Source organism: Asparagus officinalis, chromosome 5 (genome assembly GCF_001876935.1).
Source record: "Asparagus officinalis chromosome 5, Aspof.V1, whole genome shotgun sequence".
Classification (NCBI taxonomy): domain Eukaryota; kingdom Viridiplantae; phylum Streptophyta; class Magnoliopsida; order Asparagales; family Asparagaceae; genus Asparagus; species Asparagus officinalis.
The window spans coordinates 122,838,488-122,857,324 of record NC_033798.1 but is presented as its reverse complement, the minus strand read 5'-3'; the positions used below and the strand labels follow the sequence as shown (position 1 = coordinate 122,857,324).

The following is an 18,837-nucleotide window of genomic DNA, read 5'->3' as shown; positions in this document are numbered from 1 at the left end:
ACAGTTGAGCCTGTTCCCGTTCCAAATAGTCCATCCAATAACACTCCTATCCCCTGCATTAATCAAATAAATGAACAATAAAAAAACTCTTTATAAAGTGGCAAAGCTTCAGTGGAGGTTTCTCATGTATTACTCAAATATCATTTGAGTCCTCTATAGTTTGAAGTCATCAGTTGAGGTCCCCAACATTACCTCTGTCATCATCATAGGTCTTTTTAACAAATTTCCGTTAAATTTTGTTAACATGTATGTGCCATGGTAGGACAAACTTATACTTCTGCTAAACTTTTTGCTGACTAGATGCTCTCCACACCACCGACACATCAATAAGTTTCAACGAAAGTGTGTAAAAAAGACCTAGGCTTCGGAGGTAACATCAGGGACTCCCACTGATAAATTCCAAAAAAAATAAAGGACCTTGATGATATCTTGCGAATACATCAATTAAAAGCAACGTACCTAAAAAGTTAAAAGACAACCTGTTTTCAATGTTGGTGAAGTAAAGATTCCCACAACATATAGTTGAACTAAACTTGCTATATCTTAGAATGAGATAGAAAAAGAGAGTCACTTAAAGGAACATGTAAACAAAGTAACAAACTGACCTGCCAGCCAATACCACGGCTCAAAACATAAGCAGGAGGAGGAGTGGCAATTGCTAGGCGTGATGCCGCCTTGTATGCGGCAGTTGACTGCAAAATAAAAAAAGAAAAATGAGTAAAATAAAATTTCTGGGAAAGAAGAAAATCATAATGTTAGAAGTTACCTCAGTCAAAGATACAAGCACGGCAGCCATCATGGCAAATGAATGGCCAGCATCAAATGTTGGTGCACCCCATTGCAATGGATAAGGAAATTTGAACCTGTGAAAAGCACGATTACATTGTAAGAAGACCCATATAACTAAGTACCATATAGATTAAGCATGTGCTATAGATACTTAACCAAGGAGCTGAGGATATAAGGTTTGCTCGATCAGTTCTGCAATTATTTTGTGTTCTCATGGGTCTGTGTCTATATGCACCCCCAGCCGTTAGGATTACAGAATATAGCCAAACAATAGTAATACATATGAGCAGGGGAAAACGTTCGAAAATGGGAATGTCCCTTAACGGTCGGTAATGCTTCAAGTACTGCATATAAGAGGGGGGGGGTCTTTCCGTTAATGAAAATAATTAATTAAACATAGAACTAGTTCCCAAAAAAAGTACCTGTGATAGACCAATGACCAACAAAAGCATTGGTAGGCCAATTTCCACGCAATTTCCGACCTAAGGAGTAAAGATCAGTGTGCATATCTATATATTTTAAGAAAAACGACAATATATAAATTTGAGCAAGCTAAACAAGAATGGTTATTATACCACAGGAAAACCTCGTTGAAATAGCCCCAGACCAACCAATCCTATGACAGGAGCCATACCAAGAGGACTAAAAAACCTGAGAAGATCTTGCAAAACTAAGAAAGATGATATACGGAAAAAAGTCAACCTCTACAATCAACCAGGATACTACTCATTAAAAGTTTACCTCGAAAAAATTCCCCATAGTTGACTATAACCAAGTATAATTTGTAAACTCGATGCTATAATTAGTGCTCCTTGAATAGCTCGCATGGTGTGTATAAATCTCTGCAAGTCAGAGATAAATAGATGGCTCATGTTATCTTGGGATTCTTATAATTGACTAGAAAGCTAAAACACATAATACTAAAAGAATGAGGTAGCCATTTGCATTGAGCTGATGCTTAAGTATAACAACAACAACAACAAAGGAAAAGGAAAAGATAATGTGAACTTACTTCATGTGGATCAGGAATCCGCTGCAATGATGAGTCACGTATGATGTAAAGGATTGGTATAATATAAGCAAAAGAACCACCAACGATGGTAGGCAAGCGAGTTCCAAATAGTGCTTGTAAAAGCGTATTGATGCCAGATACGAATAATAAAGTTTGTATGACCCGAACCTTATCGCCCTGAGAAAAATATGTACGAGAAGATAGATGAGAAATAAATTATATTAATGAAATGATATGGAGAATCAAAAGGACCTTGCACTCACATCATTTCCACCCATCAAAGGGACAAGAACAGAAGGAACCATGACGGTTGTGCCTAGCATCAAGATGTAGTTTTGGAAAGCCAATAGAACAGTTTCAGCTGCAGGAAAATAAATACATTCCAAGCAAATACAAGATGAAACATATTAGACAAAATTGGACACATGGAATATGCCAAAATAAATTGCCTCAAGTTCCTAATACTATGTTTCGGCCTATAGCTCAATCCAGAATACATGATACTACCAGCTTTGAACGTGTAAGCTTCAATGGATTATATGTTGCATCTTAAGTTTGATATTTTTGTCATCTAGATATAAAGAAATTTCTACAAGCAGCTAAATGATAATATTTTTGCACAGTTCTTCACGCATGCATATCTGACATCTATGTTACCCGGGTACTTCTATAATGAAGCCGTACCCGTATCGGACACGTACCCGACACTTTCCCGTACCCAAACTTCATGGATATTTCTTGAATATATGCATGCATTTATTATAACATGTACTCAATTATACGATATATGTGTTAATTTAAAACACTTTCAAAGACTTCATGGACGTAGAGCTTACACTTCACATCCGTCTTTTGAAAGTTGAAACTAATGAGATACAGGTCGGATTCGTTTCAGTCCATACCCAAGTTTAAAACTATATAGTTAATGGGTCGTTTAGATGTCTAGTAAAAAAATAAGTAGTTTACAATTCACGATAATCGTCTAGTAAAAAAATAAGTAGTTTACAATTCACGATAATCAATATGATAAAAGAAACTCAAAAATGTGATTGGAATTTTAATTCTAATGACACATGAAGGGGGAAAATTATCTTATGTACAGTATTAATTCAATATATATATGTAGTTGTGTCCCCGTACCCTACATTTTACAGTTTTGTCGTGTCTCGTACCCGCATCCGCACTTGTACCAGTACTTGTGCCCGCTTCCATGCAACTTAGTCTGACATCAAGGTTTTCAGTGTTGGTATCCTTTGAAGTTTTGATAGCCTTTTGTTGGTAGATATCGGTAGTTTTAGCAATTTCAATTGTTTTAAAGTGGAATTATCAGTACATGAATAAGTCAAATTTTAATCACAATGTTTTTATTTGTTGATAATCTTTTTATTGATTAAAAGCTACAAAATCAACTTTTTAGACTTGAAAGTTGAAACCATATATTTCTCCTCTATTTGGTCATGGTTAGCTAACATTCACCTACATCAATTGTTATTAGCCAATATCAACAGTATCGTTTGCTTTGTGTTGTATTGGGTTAGCAATGCTTAAATCCAATACCACATAGCCGACAGATATTGATAGCAGCCTATACTTCAAAGCTTATCTCGCATACTACCATATCCACAAGCAACAAATCTACCAAGTAGCTAATGAGTACCATATCCACCAAGTTGAAGAGTGAAAGAAACATATCTACCAAGTAGTTAATGAGTACTTGTGATGGCATTCAGTGTGTAGATTCTTTGCATTGTCATTCAGGCAAACTAGGTCATTGTTAGCACACTTGGTATAGTATCAATCAAATACCACATAAGGCTTCCCATATGTTTTACCTTAATGAGAATTAAGAGTTACTCCACATACAACAAATGTGCATGATTTTCATTAGGAGTGAAAGTGAACTTATAAAAAGTTGCTCTCAGCTTTCTTATATTTCTCTAGCATGAAAAGGCAAAATTTGATCTTCTTTCCTCCAAAGGTCACAAATTAATTGGAAAAGAAATGACTCCCCTTTATCATATAGCCTTCAACTATCATTAATTCCTTAGGTATAATGAATGACGAAAAAAACCCTCTTTATTTCCTTATTTTGGTTTTTACGTCATCCTGATCTAATTAAATCTCCAGAACTTATGGAACTGTCATTATTTGGACAATGAGGAACAGTGAGGGTTACCCTACCTACCAACATCTAAGAGGAACTCTCTCTCTGATCCAAAAGAATAAGAAAATCTCCATTCAAAATATTCGATAATTTTTGTGCTAAAGGGTTTTTTCAATTGTACAATCTTTTATGGGTTTACTGTTGAGCGAAGTGGATAGTTTATTTTGGTATCTGACACTCTAGAGAACACTTTAAGACATTCCTCTTGTTAGAGCATATCCTTGCCTTGCGTAGCTTACTAAATGCTTTGCATAGAATAAGCATGCGTATTAAATGTATGCCATTCTCCTTATTGGAAGCTTACGTAATGTGCATATGCAATTTGTACATAGAAGAACAAAATCAACCCCCCCCCCTCCTCCCTAAAAAAAAACCCAAAAAAAAGAAGAAAAAACGAACCCCAAAATCAGATTTACAATTGTTTCACCTCCGTTTCCTAGCACCAAATGATAGGGCACTAGGGAAAAGTCAGTCTTTGTGGCAACATCTTGAATTAAATATACCAAAATCCATCTTCATATCAGCTACCATTTATGCATTGAGGTCGTGTATATGAATCAGAATAAGTTAATGCACAAACTTTTTGAATATTCATCAATGGACATGCTGGCTTGTTGGGATCACTGTTATAAATAGCGGTAAATAGCCCCGCAATAACGGCGCTAATAGCGTTAGTGGTCCCTTCCCGCGATGCTATCGCCCGCTACGCTATCGCGCAATAGCGGTGACATATTACGGAATATGTTTGTTAGTAAAAACGACTAATAGTGTGTCATAACGGTAAATAGTGAGCGATTGCATTCAAAATTTGCTTTTTGACTGCTATTTAAAAACGGTTTGAGGCTTATTTTTTTAAAATTAAACTCAACCCTTGACCATTGTATTCTACCGTCTCCTGTGATTTTTAGCATACTCCCGTCACCTCTCATAGCCTCTGGTACCTACCTTGATACTTCCTCTCACCTCCTTCACCGTGAGCTCCTCTTAGGGCAGTCCTGTCACCGCTAAGCTCTTCTTCTCGAAGACGATAACTTTTTAACTCCTCCAGTCATCTTCGGTATTACGTGATGGTTACATGTCTATTTCATGTTTAGAATCTCTTTAAATCATCCAATATGTACTTTTAGATTTCTTAGATTTTTTAAATTTTTTTAGTATTTATACATATCTAAATTAGATCGCTATTTGACTTTGCGCTTTTTACCGCTATTTTACCGCAATAGCCCGAAATAGCCTTAGCGATGCTTCACAGCTATGCGACGCTATCCGCTATCGATAACCTTGGTTGGGATGAAAGAATTTGATGGACATCTCAGGGTGCGAATAGAGAGGATATCGGCGATACTAAAGTATAAAAATAGGGGGTGCCGAAGCAAATGTGCATGGATATTAATATATTTCTACTCGTATTTTCTGCAATCCTAATTGGAAATGGATGAAAAAAATTCTTGGTCATGAAAAAATATTATCGTAATTGCCCGAACAGGAGACAAATAAAATATTAATATTTATAAAAATGGATGTAGCTAGAAAGTCAAAAAGAATTGTGTTACAAATATAGTTATTTATGAATTGATTGTGGGAATGTGATGTTAATATTTATGGTTCAGTTGCGGAAGAAAATATTGTCATGAAGGTATCTTCAACAAATTCCATGACTATGAAATAAATATGGTCTGCACCAACAGCTAATTAAGAGATCCTAACTATAGATTATTAATATGAGAAACTTTCCCTATTTACATCTAATCTGAATTCACATTAATATTCAGATTCAAACACATCAGACAAAATTTTAAGAGGGCAAAACCCCATTCACTTTATAGTTATAAACTTAATAACAAAAATATTTATCATATGTGGAAATTTCTAGTCTAAAATCAAATGTAGTCAAGTTAAAATCATGTTCATATGGATCCCTATGTACAAGGCATATTCATTATCAATGGAGAACAAGCATCAGGACATGGTTCATTGCTGCAGTGCAATTCGACCTGTATTAAGTGTGATGCAGGCTTTACTAATTTTAAAGAACAAACTAAAAATCAAGAAAGGGACTCATGATCCAGGTTGCATAACCTCGAAACCAAATTGTTCCTGTTAGAATATATTAAATAAAATTTTCACAATACAGTAAGGCAGTGGAAGGAAAATCTCAAAAAGAAAAGAAAAACACTCAATCTCACCTTGCTAAAAGAATTACGACAAACATAAACAAGGAGAAGAACTCCAAAAACAGAAACATTAATAAGCTTTGAGGCATAAAGATCCTTCTCAAATTTGACAGGCTTCAGTGAATGGACTATGCTTATTTCCAGTTAGACTTACAATAGTAGCATAATGAACAAGGGCACTGGCCCATACAAAAGGCAATGAAACTGTGATAACATAGTCTGTCAATGTGCAAATGCTGGTATAGCCAACATGAGCAAGCTTGAAACCTCAATATGGAGAAAACCGAGGGTGCAGTTTGTTCTCAGAATTGATAATGTATATTCGAACTATTATTATGAGCTGGTTTACGATGTGTAATTCTCACATAAGTTCAGGACCTGGATTTCTTTGATACATGCTTTCTCTTGAAGAAAAACCTTTTAAATAGATCGAGGACTAAGCAGAGAGGAACATGATTTGTGCTATCAAGCATCAGTATCACCAAACACAGAGAAATGAGCACCTAGCATACTGAACTGATATAATTTTAAAAGAATGAACCAGATGCAAGTATAACCACATACATTAATATAATAAATCATAGCTTTTATAATATTTGAATCCAAATATCTTGGATCTCCAATCCTCTGCTCCTCTTCAAACAATATCATAAGTTCGTGACTGTAATAGCAATAACTCAATCCACAAAAAAAACAGTTTTCATATTTAATGCTAAAAATTGAAATCGTGGATGCTTTGATTTTACATTGCATAAAGATAAACCTAGAGAAAGGCGAAGATACTCTTTCCTCTACTTTTCATTTGCTCAAGAACACTCTCTACTTCTCTATTACTTCATTTACCCTCCTCTCTTTTCTCGGCATCTTAAGCTCACGATCCCCCTTGCAGATCATGTCAGTCAATATATTTTCTCTTTTTACTCTATTATAGCTAGTTTACTTTTAGAACAAGTTTCCAAAAACAACAAATATTTTGATTTAAGGACAATCTACCTTGCGACTAGCAAAGGGACTTATAGAGAGGATAAATCATGCAGAAGACCCAAAATCCGTACCAAGAAGAAGAAATCAATAAACCTGAATAGCCATCTTTGGATAAATAAAAACCATGAAACTACTCACATTGTTCTCTCAGTATCAAAATTATTAAGAGGCAACAAATATATCCAAAAAGCGATAATTTTCTTCACCAACAGGATAGCATCAATCAATTTGGCACCCAAACCTTATCTTCTTCTAAACCCACAGATAAAAATTCAAAATTTCCAACATTCCAATCAATGAAAACCCTAACCCATTGACATCAACAATATTCCAACAACTTTACAGGGAAAAAAACTGGGTTTTTTACTCCCCTAATGAAAAGGTAAAAAACAATTAAATTGGAAGCCAAAAATGAACCAAACATCTATCAAATTCCAACTTTAAGTACATAGCATTAACAACAGAAACAAATAAAAAGAAATTTCATGTTACATACAAAAAAAATACAAAAACAAAATAAATTAGAAAAAGGGTCTTACGCCATGGCGGGTTTGAGTCTATGCAGTACTCGAGGTCCTGGAGCTGCTCCATGGGAGGGTGGCTTATGTCCGCCATTAACGAAGAGGAGAGAGAAAGAGTGGGGGAGAGGGAGAGGAGTGAAGTAGAGGAACAGAGGAGAGAGGAGAATTTTTAGAGAGAGAGAACTGAACCCTTTTCAAATTATGCTCTCGCCGGGGCTGTAAGAATACCGAAAATGCCCCCGGACCTACCGCCTCTAAATTCGCTCCTCGCTTTTTGCAGATTAGACCCTCTATGTACTTTTTGTTTCATAGTCAATAAACAATGAATCTCCCCATGTACATTTTACTTTGATATTTGTTCAGGCCTTTTTTTATTTAGGGGCTGTTTGTTTGCCTAAAAAAGAGGGAAATCAAAGAAAAGGAAATCTATTTCTAAGAAAAATAGGTTTTAGGATTGTTTGGTTGGCTAAAAAAGAAGAAAATTAAAAAAATAGAGATGAGATGAGATGAGTTGTCACTCGATCTATTGTTAAGGTTACGGGTCAATTGTTAAGGTTATGAATCCTCTCTCTCTCTCTCTCTTTCTCTCTCTCTCTATCATGATGTTTCTTTGATGATATTGAAATGATTAAAGAGGATTATTATTTTATTATTTTCGTTTTTTATTCTTTTTGTATTTTTAGAATATTCGTTGTTAAGGATAATGGTTGGTTGTAAAGGTTATGCTTAGAATATTCGTTGTTAAGGATAATGGTTGGTTGTAAAGGTTATGCATTGATTGTTAAGGTTACGAGTTTATTATTAAGGTTACGGGTTTATTGTTAAGGTTACGGGTTTGTTGTGTAGGTTACGGATTTGTTGTTAAGGTTACGGACTTAATTGTTAAGGTTACGGGTTTAATTATTAAGGTTACGTGTTTAATTATTAAGGTTACGGGTTTAATTGTTAAGGTTACGGTTTATTAATTGTTAATGTTACGGTTTAATTGTTAAGGTTACGGGTTTAATTGTTAAGGTTACAGATTTAATTGTTAAGGTTACGGTTTTAATTGTTAAGGTTACGGGTTTAATTATTACGGTTACGGTTTTAATTGTTAAGGTTATGGATTTAATTGTTAAGGTTACCGGTTTAATTGTTAATGTTATGGTTTAATTGTTAAGGTTACGGGTTTAATTGTTAAGGTTACGAGGGAGAGAGAGAAGGGATCCATAACCTTAACAATTGACCCGTAATCTTAATAATTAAACTCATAACCTTAACAATTAAAACCGTAACCGTAATAATTAAACTCATAACCTTAATTAAACACATAACCTTAGCAATTAAACCATAACATTAACAATTAATAAACCGTAACCGTAACAATTAAACTCGTAACCTTAACAATTAAACACACAACCTTAACAATTAAACCCGTAACCTTAACAATTAAGCCCGTAACCTTAATAACAAATCTATAACCTACACAACAAACTCATAACCTTAACAACCAATCCGTAACCTTAACAATCAATGCATAACCTTTACAACCAACCATTATCCTTAACAACGAATATTCTAAAAATACAAAAAGAATAAAAAACGAAAATAATAAAATAATAATCCTCTTTAATCATTTTAATATCATCAAAGAAATATCATGATGGAGAGAGAGAGAGAGAGAGAGAGAGAGAGAGATGATTCATAACCTTAACAATTGACCCGTAACATTAACAATTAATTCGTAACTTTAATAATTAACCCGTAACTTTAACAATCTCCCAATACAAACAACCAAAATAATAAAAAACGAAAATAATAAAATAATTTTTATCAATCATTTCAACTATCATCTCAATACTTCATGATAAAGAGAGAGAGAAAACGAAAATAATAAAATAATCCTCATCATATTTTAATAAAAAAGAAAGAGAGAGAGAGAGAGAGAGAGAGAGAGAGAGGATTCACAACCTTAACAATTGATCTGTAACATTAACAATTAATTTGTAACATTAACAATTAACCCGTAACTTTAACAATCTCCTAATACAAACAACAAAAATAATAAAAACAAAAATAATAAAATAATCATCATCAATCATTTCAACTATCATCTCAATACTTCATGATAAAGAGAGAGAGAGAGAGAAAATAAAAATAATAAAATAATTCTCATCATATTTTAATAAAAAAAGAAAGAGAGAAAGAAGGGTATTATGGTCTTCACATATTTTAATGTCTTGGGTTTTGTGTTTTGGAAGCTCAGAGAACAGAATTTTTATTTTTGGGGGTATAACACCCGTTGACAAAGTCTTGGGGGTGGGAAGCACGTTTCCTTAGCTTTTGGGGGCTGGAAACATTTTTCCCTTTATTTAAATAATAGCGCGGGAAAGATAGTAGGGAAATTGTTTCTAGCCTCCAACTAAGTATTCCGACCGGCCTCAAGACTTTTTCAACGCTTCCAAAACTCTAAAAGTAAAGTCATAATTCCCTGAGCCCTAAAACACAAAACCCAAAAATTTAAAACATATGAAGACCATAATACTCTTCCTCTCTTTTTTTCATGATGTTACTGTGATGATTTGAAATAGGTTTTTTTTTGGGGGGGGGGGGAATTCTTCCAACTGCGTCGACATCGACTGTGAAACTTTCCCGGCATGCGTCATCGGCGGCAATAAAAATTGGGATCTTGAAGACGGTGATGACGAGTTGCGTGCCAACCCCCCTTAAGTTTATATATTGTTGAATTTTTTTAAAATCGATGAGTTAAAATTAATATAGTTATATATTGTTATTTCACTGTAATAAGTTTGTTGTTAAGCTTATGAGTTGGTGGTGATGGAAGGTTATGTGTTGGTTTTGAAGATTACGAGTTGGTTGTGAAATTTACGAGTTAGTTACCAAGGGTACGTGTTGTTTGTGAAGGTTACGAGTTGGTCATGAAAAAATTACGAGTTGGGTGTGAAGGCTACAAGTTGATTGTGAATGTTACACGTTGGTTATCAAAGATACGAGTTGGTTGTGAAGGCTACACGTTGGTTGTAAAGGTTATGTGTTGGTTGTCAATGTTATAAGTTAGTTGTGAATATTATGAATGATACGCATTGGTTTTGAAGGTTATGCATTAGTTGTGAATGTTACAAGTTGGTTGTGAAGATTACGTGTTGGTTGTGAAGGTTGTGTGTTTATTGTGAATATTTCGAGTTGTGAAGGTTACGAGTTAGTTGTGAACCTCAGGAATGAGTTGGTTGTGATTGTTATTAAATAACTTTCACAACCAACTCGTAACATTTACAACCAACTCGTAACATTCACAACCAACGTGTATCCTTCACAACCAACTCGTGACCTTCACAACCAACTCGTATCCTTCACAACTAACTCGTATCCTTTACAACCAACGCATAACATTGACAACCAACGCATAACCTTCACAATCAACTCGTAGCCTTCATACCCAACTCGTAATCTTTTCATAACTAACTTGTAACATTCACAACCAACACGTACCCTTAGCAATTAACTCGTAAAGTTCACAACTAACTCGTAACCTTCAAAACTAACACATAACTTTCATTTATAACCAACTCGTAACCGTCATAACCAACTCATAACATTCACAATCAACTCGTAACCGTCACAACCAACTCATAACATTTACAACTAACGTGTAACCTTCACAACCGACGTGTAACCTTCACAACCAACTCGTAACATTGATAATCAACGTGTAACCTTCACAACCAACTCATAACCTTTATAACCAACTCATAGCTTTGACAACCAACACATAACCTTCACAACCTTCTCGTAACCTTCATAACCAACTCGTAGCCTTGACAACCAACGCGTAACTTTCACAACCAACGCGTAACATTTTCACAACCAACTCGTAACATTCACAACCAACACGTATCATTGGCAACTAACTCGTAAACTTCACAATCAACTTGTAACCTTCGAAACCAACACGTAATCTTCTTTCACCACAAACTCATAAGCTTAACAACAAACTTATTACAGTGAAATAACAACAATATATAACTACTTTAGCCTCAAGTCATCAATTTTAAAAAATTATAACAATATGTAAATTTAAGGGGGTTGGCGACGCAACTCGTCATCACCGTCTTCAAGATCACAGTTTTCTTCGCAGCCGATGACGAATGTCGTGAAAGTTTTGTCGCTAATGTCAAGGCCGTTGGAAAATTTTGGAGGAAACTAGAATTTTAATCCCCCCCCCCCCCAAAAAAAAAAAAATAAATAAATAAATAAATAAAATAAAACCATTTCAAATCATCACAGTAACATCATGAAAAAAATGGTATTATGGTCTTCACATGTTTTAAACTCTTGGTTTTTGTATTTTAGGGGCTCAGGGAACTATAGTTTTGCTTTTAGGGGTTTTAGGAGCGTTGGAAAAGTCTTAGGGGCTAGAAGCAATTTTCCCAAGACATTATGTGAAATAGGTAATTGTACTGCACGATCTCTAAAAGATTTTGATTTAATAAAGATGAAATCAGGTGTGAGATAAAGAATATTTTTGTTACTTAGACATTGTTACATGCTATCAATAGTTAAAATTGTAGAGTTACTTTTCTTACTAGTATGATGTGCATGACATAAGTCAAATTCTTGAAATATAAAAGTTGGACATCGCTCTGATATCTACTAAGCTCATGAGTTGGAATCAATTGATCTTTTCTAAATGAAGTAAATAAAGTCAAAATTGTTTTCTTGATTTCAGTTTTTTTATATGTACTTTACTATAGATTTAAATTTTAATAAAATATGTAAACTGGTGTAACATGTTTCATTTCATTGATATAACATGAACTTGTGTACTCGATAAGCTTAAATTGAATCAATTTGTAATGATTTTTCAATTTTAAATATGTTTGAACTATGCGCTATCAAAGGTGCACTAGTATTATGTTCATGTATGTAGCATATACACATAATACAGCGAAAAAATAATTTTCAAATAATACCTAGTGCCATGACATTTCATTCCTTTAAAAATATATAATAAACTCAACCACATGTTGCTTTCTATATAACAATCACATAATTATTAAAAACAAAAAAAAGGTAATTACTAAATACAATAGCAAAAGGACCGACATAATTATTAAAAGATATGTACATGTTAATGAATTACAGACAAAAACTACGACTTGACATAACATAGAAGAACATGAGATTGTGGTTAACAAGAGCTTAATATGCCAACCATATGAAGACTCATCTGTGCTTTGCACGGGTTAAATTTCCTCGCCTAAATAATCCAAGACCCCGTTTAAGCTTGCAATAATTCTATTTCAGGTTTTGCTCTTATTTTTCTTCTTTTTACCGGCTTTGTTTTTTTTTCCTAATGATAAATATATGATATTATAATGTTTGTCTTTGAGACACGATATAGTTAAGGGGTTAGTTTGCATTATTTTGTATGATGAAGTAAAATATGCATCAAGAGATAACTCCTTCATACAAATTTATGATTGGTTGTCACTCAAGTGACTGACTCATGAAAATATGTTGTATTGAATGTAGAGTTTTGTTGCTATATTGTTTTATTAGGCCACTATGTGTGAGTTGTTGAAGTAGTATTGTTATATTTGCACCATACAATATCATTAGGCATCTATTTTTCAAATGCAATTCATTTGAAGTTCTTCATAGTTGCTAGCTGTAGGAATTAGTTTGTATAAAAATAAATTCGAGATCAAACAATATTAAGGAATTGTGACTTAATTACATGTAAATGCAACATAATGCTCTATCCCTTATCTCACGAATTTTCTCAATTTACTACTTATAGTTGAACCTTCAAATAAAATTTTTGTTATTTTTCGAAGGAGTTACCTCTTTCAAAATTGGTTATTTTTCGAAGGCATTCGTATCAGGATTTTATAAAGTGATATATATGCCATAATTTTATATTCTATTGCCATAATTTATGTGCTAATTTAATTATGATACGAATGTTATTCCTTTTTTTTCTGTTGGTCAGGTTTCGGTTTTTAGGCTTCATGGTCTTCTCATCAATCTAGCTACATCCTTCTCAGATCAGGTTTATGTTGTTTTCCAAGTAGAAGTTGAAATTAGAATGAATCAAATATTTATTAGATACCCATGGTTTCTTATTACTCTTGGAATTTCTAATATCATAACAACTTTTATTTAAACTAGGCAATAAGTCACAATAGACATGGGTACCTATCAGCACAAGGTAATAATTTATAACAACTTCATGTACGCGTCATATGAGAAATTTGTTTATACATAAAGTTTAATATGCTTTATAATTTTAATTGTACAATAATAATATGTAATTAAGACTAAAAAGAGGGGTGTTCTAAGTGCAATGGTAGAAAAGAGGCGAGAGCCGTGTTTGGCACTGGTACATACTAGTAATTATTAAAAAAAAAAGGTAATTACTAAATACAATAGCAAAAGGCTAAATACTCACATTGGTATTTTAATTCCACCCCATTTACCAAGAAGGTATATTAATTAGGCAAATATGTTTTAAGGCCCACATTGGTATTTTAATTCCACCCCATTTACCAAGAAGGTATATTAATTAGGCAAATATGTTTTAAGGCATTTTAATTGATTCAACTTACCAACAAGGTACCAAGAAGGTATATTAATTAGGCAAATATGTTTTAAGGCATTTTAATTGATTCAACTTACCAACAAGGCTATTTTTCTCGTCGGCGACCAGTTTTTCGACGAGAGCTCGTCATGTGCGTGACACGTGATGACTTAAACTGTTTTTTTGCTGCTGATGTGGCACGGATTTGTCCTATTTTGGGTGAATTAGGATTTTTAGAGGGTTAATTCTCACCTTTAAACACTGCCACGTCAGAAAATCTGTACCACATCAGCAGCTAAAAAGCAGTTTAAGTCATCACGTGCCATGCACGTGACGAGCTCTCGCCAAAAAACTAGTTGCCAATGAGAAAAAAAGGCCTTGTTGGTAAGTTGAATCAATTAAAATACCTTAAAACAGGTTTTCCTAATTAAAATACCTTCTTGGTAAACGGGGTGGAATTAAAATACCAATATGGGTATTTAGCCAATAGCAAAAGGACCAACATGGCTTTACTCCACCGATGCAAGACAATAACATAATAACAAATTTGTAGAGGACAAATTTGCTTAAAAAGTTCAAAAGTTCACAACTAGCCAACATCTATGTACTTTCTACCCTGAAGCAGCATAAGTACAAGAAAAGAGTCTTAAAGAGCAATTAATGGCTACAGTGGACTCTCATTGGCCGGTTAACCTTTCTGAGATTTGACTGCAGTAACTCCGTTGTAACGTTAGAGGGCATTTTGGTCATTTTCTCCCCTCTCTCTCTCTTCTCATCCGTTACCAGAGGAGTCCACCGCTCACGGAAAGAACAAATTGGGTGGGGGCATCTAATTCTATCTCGCTTTTTGGTTTGCTTTTTCTGCCTAATAAAAATTATTTATTGGACTCTTCTGATTTATTTTGTTCTAATTAATCATCTAGATAGCTTTTGGACTTATGAGGAATCTATGTGTCGATGTGTAAGTAGTTTTACGTTTGTTTGAGCTGAGAGGAGAGCGTTGCTTTTTTGTTTTAAAATGAGCTATAGATGTTAGATTTTGTTGATTTGCAAGCATGATAGGCTCATCATTAAGGTAGCACCAAAACTTCTTAATTATTAATTTTTTTTTTTTTTGCTAAAATGGTGGATTATGAGTTGCTTTTCTTAGATGTGGATCGCGATGATGGAAATTGGCATGTAGGGTGGCTTGTGGATGAAGTCCGTGTTGTAATAATTTATTTATGGGAAAATTGCTTGGGGGAACTAAATAAAATTCGGCTATGCATCCCCACCCCCCAACTAGAGTCAAACACTTAGGGGCACCTTGACCCAAGTATTAATGCTATCTCACCCCAAACCCAACAGTGTTTCTCTACTTTATAGTGTATTTTCCAGCATTACCCATTTTGCCCTTTCTACTCTCATTTTCGATTTGGGTAACAGCGCTGAAAGCGGCTGTGATTTGAAGAACTTGGGTTTTGTCTTATTCGCCAGCCAAGCAACCCATCATGAAGTACGGGTTGTCAAATCAGTGAGCACTTGGGTTTTATGCAGGGAAGAGGTAGAATTGGAGGGGAAAATGTACACGGTTCCCTCCAAAATATTGCATTCCTCATATATACTCTTCTCTCTTTTGATCTACTCCTAAAATCTTCAACAACCTTCAATAATCATTTATATTCTGAACTTTTTCCTCTTAACTTCTTCAACAACCAAAATGGAAGATTCTTTAATGTGTGTGATTTCATTTAACAGTAATGCAACCCTTATTAAAGTCAATTCAGCAACAAGTTTAGCCGAATTGAAGATGAAAGCCGCAGAGAATTTTAGAGTACGGTTCGAAAGTTTGTTGATAAGTTACTTTATCGAGAAGTTTCCCAATGTCTCGTTTGAGCTTTCAAAAGATGAAGATATTCTCAACATGATAGGTTATCATCGTTCAATGGGGTTAAATACATTGACCATGACTGTTACTGAAAGAGATGAAGGACCCACCCATGCCATAGGGACAGAAACAGAGCTTAAGTAAGTATTCAAAAGTATATTTTCATGTTCTGGATACACGTGACATATTCTATTTTCCCTTCTATTATATATGTGACCTGAAGACATACCACGTGACATTTGGACCTTATTTGTGATATATTGTCTTTATTTGTGACATTTGAGTCTTATATGTGACTTTACTGGTAAGTATCACATGTGACTTATATGTGACCTTTACATTAAACCTGCAGTGTTCCTAATGTAAGCTCACAGTCATCAGAGCATATTGAGCAACCTTATGAGAGTATCACAATCGAGGAATCAGAGAGGATCCCAAATGACAACCCTCAAGGAGAGCATGTGTACAGTATGAACGACGTAGTAAGTGACTCGTCACGGATCCCAGCATGGTGGCACGAGGCAATTACTGGAAAAGGGCAGCAATTTGAAAGTGCAAAAGAAGTTAGAATGGCTCTTATATACTACTCTATAGCTAAGAAGTTCGCTTTCAAATATGTTAACAATGAGCCAAAACGTATTCGTGCTAGTTGCATGTTTAGAGAAGAAACAAACTGCCCGTGGTTGTTTTTCGCTTCACCATTGAGCCATGTGTCGACATTTGCTATAAAGAAATTTGTTCCTCAACATACATGTGGACAACATAACAGCACAGCTGGTCACTTCAGAGCATCAAGAAGGTGGATTGCGAGTATGCTACAATCAATTATGAAGAGGCGTCCATATATAACCCCAACTGACATTAGAAAGGAATTGCACTCTCAATATGGATTAAGAGTTAATTATTCTAAAGCTTGGCGTGCTAAAGAGACAGCAAAAGATGAAATATTTGGTTGCGCAAGGCATTCATATGATTTACTATCCTGGTTAGTCCTCGTTATTTATTGATGCGTGAACTATATATTACAACAGTTAATGTGATATTTCAAAGTTATTTGTGACAACTTGTTCCTACATCTGCATGTGAGATTTAAACCTTATATGTGATATTTTGACTTTATATGTGACATTTGAGTATTTCATGTGATAATTAGATCTTGTATGTGATATTTGGACTTTATATGTGACTTTTGAGTATTACATGTGATATTTAAACCTTATATGTGATATTTTGACTTTATATGTGACGTTTGAGTATTTAACAAGTTATTTGTGATTTAACCATCATTTTAGGTACCAGATGAAGGTGACGGAAACAAATCCAGGCAGTGTCTTCAGCATTAAACAAGAAGAAAGGAGATTCAAACGTTTATTTGTGTCATATGGTGCATGCATACAGGGGTTTCTCAAGGGATGTAGGCCGTTGCTCTTTCTAGATGAGACTTTCCTGAAGGATCGCTACAAAGGGATCTTATTAGGTGCGACCGCTTATGATGGTAATCAAGGCATATTTCCACTCGCATTTTCCGTTTGTGACCAAGAAAATGAAGCGAATTGGAATTGGTTTATTCAAGGATTGCAGTATATATTGTACAATCGAACAGAACCATACAATCCACCCCATCCTCTTGTAATTCTGTCAGACGCCGACAAAGGAATAAAGCAATCTTTGAAAAATATATTTCCAGATGCGTACCACTCTAGGTGTGTACTTCATCTTGTTGAGAATTATAAATTGAAGCTTAGAGAGATGGGTTTTGCCTCAAGTGCTGCTCAACGTATTTCAAAATTATTGGAGTTTGCTGCATACAAGTACACGGAAGGAGAATTTAATGCTGTTTTGCGTCAGATTCGAATGACAGATCAAAGAGCTTACCAAGTAGCTCTAAGTTATGGTCCTAGTAATTGGCACATGACTGTAATTTATGATAGTGAACTTTTTGTTTGATTCACGGATATGGTCATATCACTTCCAATGTTGATGAATCTTTCAATAGTTGGATTCGTATGGCGAGAACACTTCCCATTTGCGATATGATGGATCATATTCGTGTGTAAATTATGGAAAAGATGAATGCTCACCACGAGATGGCAACAAAATGGAATAGCTATCTATATCCTGAAGCGAAAAAAATCCTCCAAGAAAATGTCACCAAGGGAAGCACTCTTGAAGTATCGCATTCTACAGCTGAAATCTTCGAGGTATCATCACAAAAATCAGTACAAGTTGATTTGGAACACAAAACATGCACGTGTCGTGCATGGGATATATTGCGAATACCATGTAAACATGCGTGTGCCGCTATTAACTTCATGCATAGAGATGTGTACCAGTTCTGCGATTGGTTCATGACGACTGAAGCTTTCAGGAGAAGTTACGAACCAATCCTCTTTCCTGTTCCAAATTACGATAAGCCAGATGTCACAGATGAAACAATTAGCATTCTTCCCCCAAAGACGACAAAGAGACGTGGAAGGAACAAGAATAGGCGTATCAACAACAGATCTGAGAGTAGACGTGCAATTAGATGCTCAAGATGTCACGCTGAAGGACATAACCGAGCCACGTGCACTGAACCTATCGAAGATTAACGTTTCCAGGCAGAATGCAAACGCTTTTGTGACTATTGTCTGTTACATGTGACTTTTGCCATTTTGTTGTGACATTTGTTTCTTGTATGTGACAAATTACCGCTTCGTGTTACTTTTGCCACAAAAAATGTGACGTATTACCTGTTTGCATATCA

The 18,837-nt window shown here is 34.8% G+C and overlaps 2 protein-coding genes across 2 annotated transcripts in view; one reads left to right on the top strand and one right to left on the bottom strand.

The window, feature by feature from the left end:
* The window catches only part of LOC109841064 (nucleobase-ascorbate transporter 1), a 9,591-nt gene extending 1,773 nt beyond the window's left edge, over positions 1-7,818 (bottom strand). Inside the window, exons 1-10 of the mRNA XM_020409928.1 lie at positions 7,663-7,818; positions 2,065-2,162; positions 1,802-1,978; positions 1,531-1,631; positions 1,365-1,440; positions 1,212-1,271; positions 946-1,133; positions 767-863; positions 606-692; positions 1-53 (exon numbers count right to left, since the gene is read on the bottom strand). The exon at positions 1-53 is cut by the window's left edge and continues 24 nt beyond it. Of these exons, the coding sequence (XP_020265517.1) occupies positions 1-53; positions 606-692; positions 767-863; positions 946-1,133; positions 1,212-1,271; positions 1,365-1,440; positions 1,531-1,631; positions 1,802-1,978; positions 2,065-2,162; positions 7,663-7,738 (1,013 nt within the window). The 5' untranslated portion in view covers positions 7,739-7,818. The remainder of the gene's footprint in view (positions 54-605; positions 693-766; positions 864-945; positions 1,134-1,211; positions 1,272-1,364; positions 1,441-1,530; positions 1,632-1,801; positions 1,979-2,064; positions 2,163-7,662) is intronic.
* LOC109842536 lies at positions 16,381-18,038 on the top strand. The gene is made up of 2 exons (XM_020411402.1): positions 16,381-17,076; positions 17,384-18,038. The coding sequence occupies exons 1-2, from the start codon at positions 16,562-16,564 to the stop codon at positions 18,036-18,038; spliced, it is 1,170 nt and encodes a 389-aa protein (XP_020266991.1). The 5' UTR covers positions 16,381-16,561.